The sequence below is a fragment of the Hakea prostrata genome, chromosome 3, assembly GCF_041222555.1.
Source record: "Hakea prostrata isolate BN-2017 chromosome 3, UWA_Hpros_2, whole genome shotgun sequence".
Classification (NCBI taxonomy): domain Eukaryota; kingdom Viridiplantae; phylum Streptophyta; class Magnoliopsida; order Proteales; family Proteaceae; genus Hakea; species Hakea prostrata.
The window spans coordinates 7,560,551-7,572,838 of NC_142602.1; the positions used below are offsets into that span (position 1 = coordinate 7,560,551).

Here is a 12,288-nt window from a genome sequence, read left to right on the forward strand (position 1 = left end):
TCGTCGTTATTTGAGATCATATTTTATAGGCCCAAGGCATATATATCTTTTCTCATTTCTCCCAAGTCATATTAGGTCTGTTATGGTGAGTTTGGTAACTTAATCTCATTGATGCTTGTATTAATTCCAATTTCAAATTTAAGGAATTAGCATCTATAGGATCATACTTCAATAAAATTTACTTGTTTGGTTACTCTTAACTCTGTGAATGATTCATGTTGAAAGATGGTTTGTTTACCAAGATGATGCGAGTCAAAGCTTTCACGCTTGGGATCAATGCGTTTGGTTTGTTTATCAAAAAAAAAAAAGTCATGAGATTCAAATTATTCCAACCACGTAATATGTCTTTTAAACACATTTTGACTTGCTTAGGTTATTTTCCAAGGCAGCAATTCATAATAGCAATGGAAGAGAAAAACCTAACAAGTTGAGCAATGTGAGTGAGAATGTGAGTGAGAAATTGGATTTGAAAGAGAAGACTTTATTTCTTTTCAAATTTTTACCGACCCCGAAGAACCTCTAAAAAGAAAAAAGAAGAAGAAAGATAGGTTATCATGCATTCACTTATTTTCATGATATTGATACAGTTGTTTAAAATGCACTTTAAAACAATTCTTATTAAAATCCATTACGTCACTACAAACAATTGTTATCTTTTGGAGTACAAGCGAACTTTTTATATAAAAGGTAAAATATTACATGTGCCTTACCTAAAGTTAAATACAAATCAAACTTTTCCCGACAATTGTTTTCTTTTGGACTAGAAGCGAACTTTTTATATATAAAAGGTTAAATAAAGTTACGTTCTCAAATTGTTTATTTACGTTCTCAAATGCACAACGGACGAATGATGGATAAGTTGAAAACTTAACGATACCTTCTCTACCCTTTTTCTCAAGTTGCTGTTTAGCCTTTTTTTTCTTCATTTGGGGAAAATGAACGTCAGGGTTTCAACATCTTGGAATCCTCAATTTTATGATAATTATCCAATGAAATTCTGAATAGAATTAAAGGCAACTTGATTTAAACAAACCAAATTTGTACCCGAAATCTATAACGTTGGAATTTATTTACCAAAGAATTTTAGAGTTTTATCTTCCCAAAAAGGCCTTTTTCAATTATGAAAAATTACAGTGTTACTGAGAAAACTGAAGCTGGCATCCCATCACTTTCAACCGGAGGCATCCCATCACTTTCAACCGGATTTGTTTTCAGTTTTTTACAGAGTTTACCAAACATACTCTTATCGGCTTATAATCAGGTGTTTTCCAGATGTGTAAAAGAAAAAACTTATGCAAAACTGCTTTCTGCTAATCCAGTCAATGTTTTGGTCCTTTTCCTACCCAAAAAAGAAAAAAGAAAAAAAAAGTGCAATTCAATTTAGTTTGGTTATTAATTTTTCTCTAGTGTAATCAGTTTCTGGCCGAGCCATGCCAACAACCCAACAAGGATTCTATTCGGTTTGGAACACTAGGTCTTTGTGGCCTGGGCTTGTGAAGACCAGCACAAGAGTTAAAGGTAGAACTAATTAGAAGGAATCAACAACTACGCACTAACCTGATCATCCCATTTTTAGAATGTAGACATGTAAGCATGGGCAACCTCTAAGCACCAGTGCGGATCACCTTCTGCTCTCCATGCCCGCTGAACATCACAACTCAATTTAAGTTCAGCTGTTGAATAATATCTGAGTTAATTCCAAAGCTTTCAGTCTGACTTACAAGTTACACGACACGGGGCCCAAAAAGATCACTAATGTGGAAAAGTTTTAACCTGCTGTCTGAGTTTTGACACATGACCATAGGAACAGTTTGAAACCAGTAATGTGAAAAAGTGAAACAAGTTGCAGATTGTGCTGACAGTGGAGAAAACTTTCTCTTGGTAAGTAAATACAGAATATTATTCAGCACCAGTATATCACAGCACGAAATTAAACATGAAGCAACTTCAGCAGTACTTACAGGGGGAGTTCAACAAATTCTAATCAACATTGTCCTCTTCATCCTCAAAGCTCAAATTCAAAGTTTGTAACTTGAATCCAGTACCCTGTATGATCTCAACCAAATTTGAAGCTACACCTGTTGCTTGTACGGTTGTTTGCTTACTTAACTGCACACGAAAAGGAGAGAGGCATAATGGTATCAGATTGCTAGCTACAAACAACAAATGCAGGAAGGTGTTTCATAGATGATAGATACAGATATATATTAGTCAGATGCATTTCATATTATGGCACAGATCCGTAAACATGTAGTGGGGGGTCTGTAAATGTTGAGAAGCAGGAAAAATAGGTGTTGAACTTCACTGCGCCTCCTGCAGGTCCAAAGGACTCTCAATCCCCTCGAACGAATTTAATTGGGCAAGATCAATTACCCCAGTCTAAATTTTAGACAAGTTGAATTGTTTGAGTAAATTCTGCCACCAGCATGTCCAAGATTTTCAACCTACTCAACGTAATCTAAAATTTATGATACTTATGAAAAAGCCCCATTTCCTGAATGCAATTGCGAGCTATATTTTTAACTGTCCTATACTTGTAGTGACCAAACACTGAGAAAATGAATTAATTTGTAAAACTATTTTACAGATACACCAGTGAAGAAATGTAAAGCTTTATATATATATATATATATATATACCACAAACTCTATTTTTTTGGGTACATTTCAAGCCAACACATCAAGCATTCATTTGAATTCACTGAAAAATTAGGATTCCCAGTAGTTCAGACTCAGTTCTATATGAAGGTGAAAGATTACTGCAAATGAAGAGACAGTTACTAGCGAGAAATTCAACAAGACGAAAGAAGATTGTAGGCAGCAAAAACTGGACCTTCAGATACATAAGACAAACAAGGAATATGTTGAAACAAATCTCCCTAGGAAGAAACTATCAAATTCAGATTGTTTGGAGAAAGATGAGGGCATGCAACACGATTAAAATGATAGGAAGTCAACAAAGTTAGCTAATGTTGGGAGAACAATGGCGAATGATATATCTCAGAAGACCTAACATCTCCTTAATGTTTATTTTATATTTAATAATAAATGTCAAAATTGAATGCATAGGTTAGCAAACTTACCTCAACACTGGCAATACCCTCAACAACTTGAACCTTTAAATCACGAACTCCCTCTATAACCTTAACGGAAAAGGAAACGCGTCAGTTTGTATAGGCCAAGACATTGCAGTATACAATTTGGTGTATGTGTGAAGACAAGAGATGCTTAGAAGAAATTGAACATTCTATACCTCTAAAGCTTTGGACACAGTCGGTACATTAGATTCAGCCATTGTTCCTTCTGCCTGCATATTTCAAACAGATGATGAGCATTGGGACAGCTTTTAGCTTTTATTCCCAGGTGGAATTTCTCACAGGAATTATGTCAATGACTTTGCAAGACTACTCAATCAGTAATCTTAGAACGACTTAAACAACAACAAAAACCCTTAGCCAAAAAAAAAACGGAAGGGGGAAAATTAGAGAGAGAGTGTAGTGTGTGCCTGGAAAAGCATGGTGAGGATGTCGGAAGGCGAGACAGGAACCGAAACGGGCTGATCAGCCGGAGCTTCTTCCTTCACCTCCTCCGCTTCTTCCTTCTTCTCCTCTGCTTCTTCCTTCACCTCGGCTTCTGGGATTACAGTGTCCTCGGCAACCGACATAATCCTTCTCGATTCCGAAGACTTGTTTATCATCGGACACAGAGAACACTTGTTAACGACGCTGCTCCTCTGGAAACGAAGGAATCGTAGTGGAGGAGCAAAAGAAGAGGAGGAATTGCAAGTTACAGTGGAACTGCATCTGGAAATCGAATACAGAGAAGGAATAGACTGAATGGCTGCCATTTCTCTTCCCAGATAGGCAACACTCAGGCCAACAGCTATGTTTCCCCTTCCTTTATCTTCTCTTCTCTTTTCTTCTCTTCTCCCTTCCCTCAATCCCTCCCTCCCTCCCTCCTTACTGAATGTATGTTGTGTTCAAGTTTCAAGTCTGTAAGTTCCAACTCCTATCCCTATCCGCTTTGGGGTCGATATGGTACCTACTCGATGGCAAAGCCCTGGAGGGCGGAAGTGGAAATAATAAAACTAGACTAGTGTTCTATAGTTCAAGCCATCAATCAAAACCAAAGATCGATTTTTAACTCCAACTGCGGGCCGTTGATCTATGAGTAAGAATTGCCTAGAGGTCTGGTCCGGTTGGTTGGGTTTTTTCGTTGTAGTGACCCAATCCATCCGACCATCCGTGGGTTTGGCTTGGCTGTTATTTTTAAAAACAACCGGATCGGATGTTTCGCTTTCCTGCACTCCTACGGCTATGGTATATCCACCTCAACAAGACAATTCGAAGTTCAAATTTTAACATTCAAATGACTCACACCAAACCCCAAAATAAATAAATAAACAATTCATAGGTGGATATTAACGGTAGGCTTCACTTTAAGCACACAAAACAAGCAGGGTACAGAATGCATATCCGCATTTCCCAGAATTTAGACTTTAGAACTCTTGCTACAATTAGTCTTTGAAATAAATAACACAATGTGATTTACCCAAAAAAATAAAATAAAATAATGTGAATTTGGACAAATTTGTAGACTTATTATTCTTGGCATAATTGAGTTGGACCAAATCCTTCATTAACAAAAAAAACTGCATGATCTGCAATGTAGCATATGCTTGTGTCTCCTGTGTATCCTCTTCCCCCCCTTCTCCAATGGTATAAAACTGACATGCCACTTCATAAGAGAGCTGAGAGACACAGTTCAGTAGGGATTTTTTTATGTCTTGAACCTGTATCAGCCCAATACAGTCAGATACATGTCAACAAAGGCATCTATATCCGTGGTGGGAGTTGATATCGATCTCAGTTGATTTCTCTTACCCAAAAAAGAGTCTCAGTTGATTCCCACTCCCAGTGAGTCGATTTTAACAATCTGATCCCTGTTGCCCCCAACTTATTCCCTCACTAAAATGAGCCTTCATGATTAAAATAATGGAACAGAAGATGTCAGTAGTTTAGACACAGAAACAAGGAGACTCAACGATCATCTACCTAATTCAAACTGCAAACTTTTGTAACTAGATTTAATGTCAGGGTCAGCAGAGCCAGGTTTCACTTCAATCAGAGAATGTCGATATCTAGTCATGAAAGTTCTTCTTCAAACTAAATACATAACTAGGTATAAAATTTAGAAAACCTTCTAGGAGTCTCATCATCCATAAATTTAACTGCAACCCCTTCCTGGATACCTGATAATGAGGAACACACTTCTTGCAACCAAAAGAAACAGCTTTCTCACCACTTGAATCACCAGGGCTTGTGGAGGTTGTTACCTTTGATCAAGTCACATAGAACACTTGTAGGAAAGTAGCTCTACCTCAACAATGTTTGCCAATCAAGATTCTACTCTAACTGGTAAAACCTTCAGTAGCTTTGCAAGGTCATAAGACTTGAAATCTTTACCATAACACAAGCTTATATCCAGGGGCGTCTTGCCATCCTGAGGAAAAAGAAGCAAATAAATAAATAGATAAACTAAGAAGCAGAGACTGAAATTTAACAGCTTGAAAAAGAAAAAAATAAATGAATAAAAAGAAGAAGAAGAAGGAATTAGTATTCAATTAGCTTCTATTTCCCATCTGTCACGACCTCATTGAAAGGCATAAGAGATAAGTATGTCATACATGCCTCAAGCATTCATGAATCCCTTAGATAGAAATAAAAGCATCTTGATTGTAGTGTTAAGTTCTTTCGGTTCCACTCTATGAGGAAACCATGAAAGAAAAAGTAATATTAATAATAATAATTCAGATAAGATCTTTCAAACCTGAAACTTGTCCTTTAAAGTGGTTTTTATCGGGAAAGAAATGGACACATGTGATGGAGACGGTGTACTCGGAATGCAATTTTATCACCGACCAAGATACCACTTCTTATGGAGAGCAAACGTAAGCCCACGGCTGTTTGTTTGTGTGAAAAAAGAAAATGAGAAAGGGCAGTATATCTTTCTTTCTTTTTTGGCAGGGGTGCAGGGGTGCTGGGAGGGTGTTGGTGAATGTGGCACATTCAATTGATGCATTTTTTATATTTTGAAGGACAAAAGATCAGATTTCCAAATTTTGCTTCACAAACACCTATCTTTTCATATAAACCAAAAAGTTTATGGTATTCCTCCTTGCATGTGAATGAACCCAACATAGTCCAACCCCACCCCAGAACCAAATTCCTTCCACTCAGTCTCTCTTGTCTCTTCTCAAACAGACAGCTTATTGAATTTCACATGCGGAAGAGGAAAGCAAGGAATGAATCCTTAAGGTGGACAACGAAAACTAAGCATCCACAACAAATGTTATTGTGCATCATCATGACTAACTTGAATCTCATAATACTTGCCTTATTTCTTCTAGTCTTATCAGCACCATTGACTAACAAAATTTTTGCTATGTCTCTGTGCCTACTCTGTATGGAAACATGCAGCGGGGTCCAGCCTTCCTGAAATTTTCAAATTTTCAAAAATTTATCAGTTATAATGAAAATAAAACTGGGAAATTCACATTCAGGAAGAGAATAATAAAAAGCTTCACTCACATTGTCAGCAACATTTACATCGACCTTATACTTAATCAATAGTTTCACAGTTTGGATTGCACCAACTTGTACTGCATAATGAAGTGGTGTAGCACCATCCTGACACAGGAATAAGCATCAGGTTCCCAGTTCACCGGAGTTGACCACAGAAATTAAACATACATAGAATACAGGGAGTGTTGTCATCACCTTATCTCTGACATGGGGATTTGCACCTTTCCTTAAAAGATGACTAATAACAGCTTCTTTTTTACCAATAACAACCTTGTGAAGTGCAGTGTAGCCATCCTGTGTAACCAAACCTACTGAAGCTCTATCACTAATGGTAAGATATGTGACCAAAGGCTGAAGAGCTGAACTAACCTTATCAACAGTGTCAATATCAACACCTTGTTCAAGTAATTTATCCATGACAGGAATCTGCCCTGCTAGTGCAAGAGTATGAAGTGAGCTCCATTTTGTCTGCAATGGATATCAGTACTTAAATGGTCAAAAGTTGAGTAGTAAATACAAGAAAAATGTGCAACCAAACTCTGTTGTGTTTGAATTTTAAGAGCTCCCACGAGCTCATGTGCACGATATACCCTCATAATTAGGTAACATACATCAGTACTGTGGAAAAGATGGAATTAGAACAATACTCAGAGCTTTGGAGACTCAACAGTAGATATTTTGCTGAGAACAGGTGATTTATTCTGTTGAAAGATTGCCTTTTCTTCTGGATCCAATAGCTGTTCAACTTCTGCAATAATTGAAGTAATGTTAATGTTTCAGTAATGTCACATATTTATACATCCCACAGAGAGCTGGAGGTTTCATCTGCACGGAAATAAGTTTTGTCTTTAATATTTAGTGACATCATAAATATAGCAAAACCTTGTGCAACCGGTTCATCCTGTGCATGGACACTTTAAATTGTATCCCACATAAGAATTACAAGTCTTTCCAGTACAAAGAAAACTAATTGTGGTTTTAAGGATCAGTTTCAAGATAGGTCTAAGATTGTATAGGAATCACATAGTTTATTTTATTTTTTCCCCCTTCTTTCACTTGTAATTCTAATTGAAATTCTAAATCCTCATACTATTTTATGTTCTTTTTGTTTCTCCTCTGTTTCCTTTTGGAAGAATAAACTCTTAGCTTACACTGTTAATCAGCAGGAAGACAAGGATGTTTTTGGTTCAACAAATGAAGTAGGAGTTATTTCCAGGAATTAGAAAGCAGGAAAAATAAAGCTGGCATTTCACCACGCACGAATGAAGATTAGTCGATATAATAGGAAGGAAGCCCACCACCCAGGCTAGAATTCCACTCGCCTTCTCTATCTTTCCTGCAGTATGATCATCATAGAAAACGAAGAAAGAACGATATGGTATTTCACCTTTCGTCTAAATGGATGCAACATATGACAGCAGCTCCATCATACAAAGTTCTCCACAAGTCTTACCTAATGAGCAACATTAGCAATGTTGGATGCCGATCTAGGATGATCCTTAAGAACACATATATCAATAGTATTTCAACACCATAATCTCAACAAACACGTAAGGGGAAAACTTGCACCTCGGAAGAAAAATACGTTCAAACACGAGGTTCAAGCTGCGAAGGAATCGAAACTTACCTCTGACGAGGTCATCTTCATACTGAGATGTTGCGGATTTGTCAGTATTATTCGTACGAGTTGCATGAGAATCACCTCCTGCTTGGTCTTCCCAGTCGCTCTCAAAATCCAGATTGTTTTCTTCGCCATCTTCGTCCTCGTAGTCGCTGCCACTTCCATCGTCTGGATCCTCCCAAAATTCACCATCCATTTGGAGGGAGGAGACGCCAACAGATTTGGTTGCACGAACTCTTAAAGATAATTTGGTGCACTTTCCAGAAACAGACGAAGCCCTAATCTTTCTTATTGGTTTGCATTGTAAGAAAAGTGGATATGAAGAGGATTCGAAGCTGGTGGCAGCTGCACAGAGGGGAAGAAGACGATTGGATTTGAGAGCTGTTCCAGAGGAATCAAACATTTCTCGACAAAAATTCTTCGTAACAAGGATAAATTGTGAACTTTCGATGACCAGTGTCTGCAATTTAGAGACGAAATACGAAATACACCCAGAACTACTTGCAGCCAATGGCAACTCAAATTATCTCCACTTCAATTTCAAACCCTAATCCCCTCCTTCCGTAGATGTCGCATTAACGCGGGAAGAATAGATAACGATTAATTGGAGGAAATCTCCGATAATTTGCCACGTGGATTATGCCGATCCAAAGGCTAAGATGGAATACTTAATACTACCCGAAATGAAACCTCCAAAACCCGAATGGAACCCTATAACCCGATTTCGAATCCAATCTTCCCCAAAAAGTCTTCGTCTTCCACTTCCTCATTAAACCCAAAAGAAAAATATTCGTCTTCCTCATGGTGAAGCCTGCAAGAGTCAAGAACCACTAGGAAAACATTTCAAGACGCAAAGAAGTCACTGATTTTGCCCACAGAACCACAAAAAATACTTGTCTGTGTTTGTGTAACAAGAGAAGATAAAACAGATTGAATTAATGGAAGTTCATCACAGTGGAGTTAAAGCTTCAATTACCTTCACTTTTTAGGAGTCGTAATTACTGGAATGAGATCTAGCAATCTGAAAACATGGAAGTCGATTGTTGTATAAGGAAAAAAGAAGAAGAAAACAGAGTAGTCGAGCTCTCCCATTGAGGAAGACGATGGCCTATTTTTCGGAGAGAGATGAAATTTCAAAACGGGTTTCGGGTTTTGTGGATTTAACAGTAAATGTTCCATCTTAACCTAAACCCTAGAAAAGAAAAGCGAAAAAAAGATTAGTAATAATCCATCCACGTGGTAAACTTGAACTCAATGGGCCTGATACCCTTTTGGCCCGTTTGAGCTACGGCTCTACTACTTATACCTAATGGGCCTGGAATACTTAGACCAACATTAAAAAAGGGCCCATCCATTCTTCAAATTTCACCCATATGATAAGCTTCATCTCCCTATGATTTGATGATTGAGTCTTTGTTTTAGACTGTGCACATGGAGTACACAGGGAACCATCAAGAAAATAAGTTGTCAATGCAACTTATGATCAAAATTCAACCACACCAATCATAAAATTCCCCTCTTTCTCTCTCTTTATTTTTCGAAGTAAAAGATTCTAAAGATTGAAATAGATTTCGTCAATCAGTCCTGTTTTTGGAAATATACTGTTAGAACAATTTCAGATCAATTCTAAAAACCTGACCGAATTCTCTCCATTTTACACGTACACAGTACAATTTGCAACCAAAAATTAAAGCAAATTAATAAGAATACCTATATATCAGTCTACCAACTACTAACTCCTACTAGTAGTACCAGTAATCAATAACTAAATCCAAGCATATGAGTTGGAAACAACTTTGGAAAATTGTTCAAATGTTTATAAGAGTTTGGAAGCAGTCACTTATTAGTCAGATATGTGGGGCACAAATATTTTCTTCACCGAAATATTTACCAAAGCACTGTGTCACCTTACCTAACTGTCAACCCAAAAATAGATGGTCAGCATTGATCTTAACTAATGGTATATATCTACTAAATATGTATTTGGTCAATCCACTTGTAAATGATACACAAATATAGAACTCTTAACATTAGAGATAAAGAGGTTAATTTTGGGTTATTCTCAATTTTTATCTATTCATCTCCGTTAGAAAACGAACACAAACATCGCGATACTATATTTATGTCAAAATTTTCATGGTTACAATTAGGACAGCATCACCGTGTATAGCAATACTATGAGTTAATTTCTGGATCATATTTGATATCCCAGGTTGGATCCGATATGACCTTGAAAGGATGTAAAGCAGGTTACATAATGTCCCATGGGGTTACATGGTTTATGAGACATTGAGATGTATCAATCAAGTGGTAGAAGAATACAGACACTGTGCTAGGATCCAAACAATATTTGGAACTTGACAGACCTCACAAAGCTGCCTGGTCCCTCTTCCATGGTCCACCCACCAATAATGTTCAAGTGGGCTAGTAGCAGACCATCAGGTAACTTGAGCTTTCATCACACCTGTCCTCATTTTCCCCCCTTTGCCTAAAACCTTTCCCATTCATTAATGGAACTTCCTTAAAAAGAAGAGGTAGAGCATAGGACTTTGGAGTTCCTCTTATAATGAATCTGGTTCCTCTACTTTCGAGGGTAATACATTGTATCCAGGTATTTTGGAGATCAATCTTATCAATCAATGTTAGAAGTGGTGTCTTCTTCTAAATATACTATACAGTGAAAAAAAGTACGAAATCAATAGTATTGGTAATTACCTTGATAAGTATTTGGCGGTTATCTGGAGGTGTTCAATGGAAACATCATTTTTACACGGTTCATCTGAACCTGTATTATGGGAAAGAAAATATTACGACAGTTTTAGTTCTGTTTGGAAGAAAAATTCATTGTCTCTCCATTATTCGTTTGTTACGAAAAAAACTAGAAGAGCTGAATTAATTCAACGTTGAAAATGACGATCTCTTTTAAGAGGAATTTGCAAACGACTTTTAGAGACAAGTTTCCATGGTTGGAGGTAAGTACCTTATTTTTGTCTTCTGCATTGAACAAATAACATAATTAGTTTGTATACTCTGTTGTGTTTTGTTACAAGAAGATCCCGATTTCGTGTTAATTGATTTTAAGATCTCCTATACATTCTATTGGCACTTGTTTTTTTATGGTATGTTATTTGAATAATCCCAAATTCATATTAATAACAACAAGTAACACCCCGTGTGTTTGTCTTTAATCTTTATTCCATATCTAATTAAGATTTGGTCATGGATGTCCTTTGAATGTTTAATCATCAATTCAACAAAAGATAATGGACATGTATGGGCTAAACCCTTAGACAAGCCGCTTGTCTCGCATATGCTAAAACCCAGACGAAATCCGTGATAGATGCTCATATGCATTGACTTAATTGGATAAGACACTTCTTAACAATTAATTAAGTGCCTTACAGCATTACTTGATTGTAGTGTTTTGTCATTCAAATTCCAAGGAGGACAAAATGTTTTATGAACAAGAAAATTCAATTAAAATATAGATCAACACATTCCTTTTACTGTTCAACACTAACGTATTCAAAATTTCTACACAAATAATCTTAAACAAAAATTTTATATAGTTGAATTAGTTTCAACGGAGAGTATGGTACTTTTATCTAAAAATAGAAGAAAACAAAATGACCACCTCACCCCTATAAATTATGAATGAAAGTGCTTGCTTTGTCGATGGCTTTGTCAACTTCCGTTGTCTTGCGTAAGAATTACTCTATCAAAATGGAATATTTCATTTTTTGTCATTAGTAAGAAACAAATATAAACCACAACAGATGGATTCGGTGGATTCGACCTCAAAACAAAATTGATACTTGATAAAGAAAAGGCCTGAAACTGATAACGAGTCTTCCTAATTTTCTAGAATCACCTTGTTTGACACCCTTGATTTAAATAATACGTTAATTTAATTTGATCTAAAAACAATGTAATAATACTTTAAGATAGAGTTTTTAATCTAACCAAAACATAACATATTTTTTGAAATGATCTCTTAAAAAGAGATGGGCATGCATCAGAGTATAGTATATGTAAAGCATTAACCATCAAATCTGGAGATTATTAAGAATTGGAAAAAAGTTGA

The 12,288-nt window shown here is 36.6% G+C and overlaps 2 protein-coding genes across 3 annotated transcripts; both read right to left on the reverse strand.

Moving 5' to 3' along the window:
- Nucleotides 1–1,319: 1,319 nt before the first annotated feature.
- Nucleotides 1,320–3,930, reverse strand: LOC149020508 (Heavy metal transport/detoxification superfamily protein). The gene is made up of 4 exons (XM_089148668.1): nucleotides 3,505–3,930; nucleotides 3,253–3,306; nucleotides 3,083–3,142; nucleotides 1,320–2,109 (listed from the first exon to the last, which is right to left on the reverse strand). The coding sequence occupies exons 1-4, from the start codon at nucleotides 3,844–3,846 to the stop codon at nucleotides 1,981–1,983; spliced, it is 585 nt and encodes a 194-aa protein (XP_089004794.1). The 5' UTR covers nucleotides 3,847–3,930; the 3' UTR covers nucleotides 1,320–1,980.
- A 96-nt stretch (nucleotides 3,931–4,026) lies between these two features.
- Nucleotides 4,027–9,341, reverse strand: EMB506 (Ankyrin repeat family protein). Of its 2 annotated transcripts, none has more exons than XM_089148666.1 (7): nucleotides 9,181–9,341; nucleotides 8,211–9,015; nucleotides 7,252–7,331; nucleotides 6,779–7,051; nucleotides 6,590–6,688; nucleotides 6,395–6,493; nucleotides 4,027–5,501 (listed from the first exon to the last, which is right to left on the reverse strand). In XM_089148666.1, the coding sequence occupies exons 2-7, from the start codon at nucleotides 8,605–8,607 to the stop codon at nucleotides 5,397–5,399; spliced, it is 1,053 nt and encodes a 350-aa protein (XP_089004792.1). In that variant the 5' UTR covers nucleotides 8,608–9,015; nucleotides 9,181–9,341; the 3' UTR covers nucleotides 4,027–5,396. The 2 variants fall into 2 exon arrangements, with proteins under 2 accessions (XP_089004792.1, XP_089004793.1); XM_089148667.1 differs by lacking the exon at nucleotides 9,181–9,341 and having other exon boundaries at nucleotides 6,779–6,877; nucleotides 6,953–7,051; nucleotides 8,211–9,170.
- Nucleotides 9,342–12,288: the final 2,947 nt, after the last annotated feature.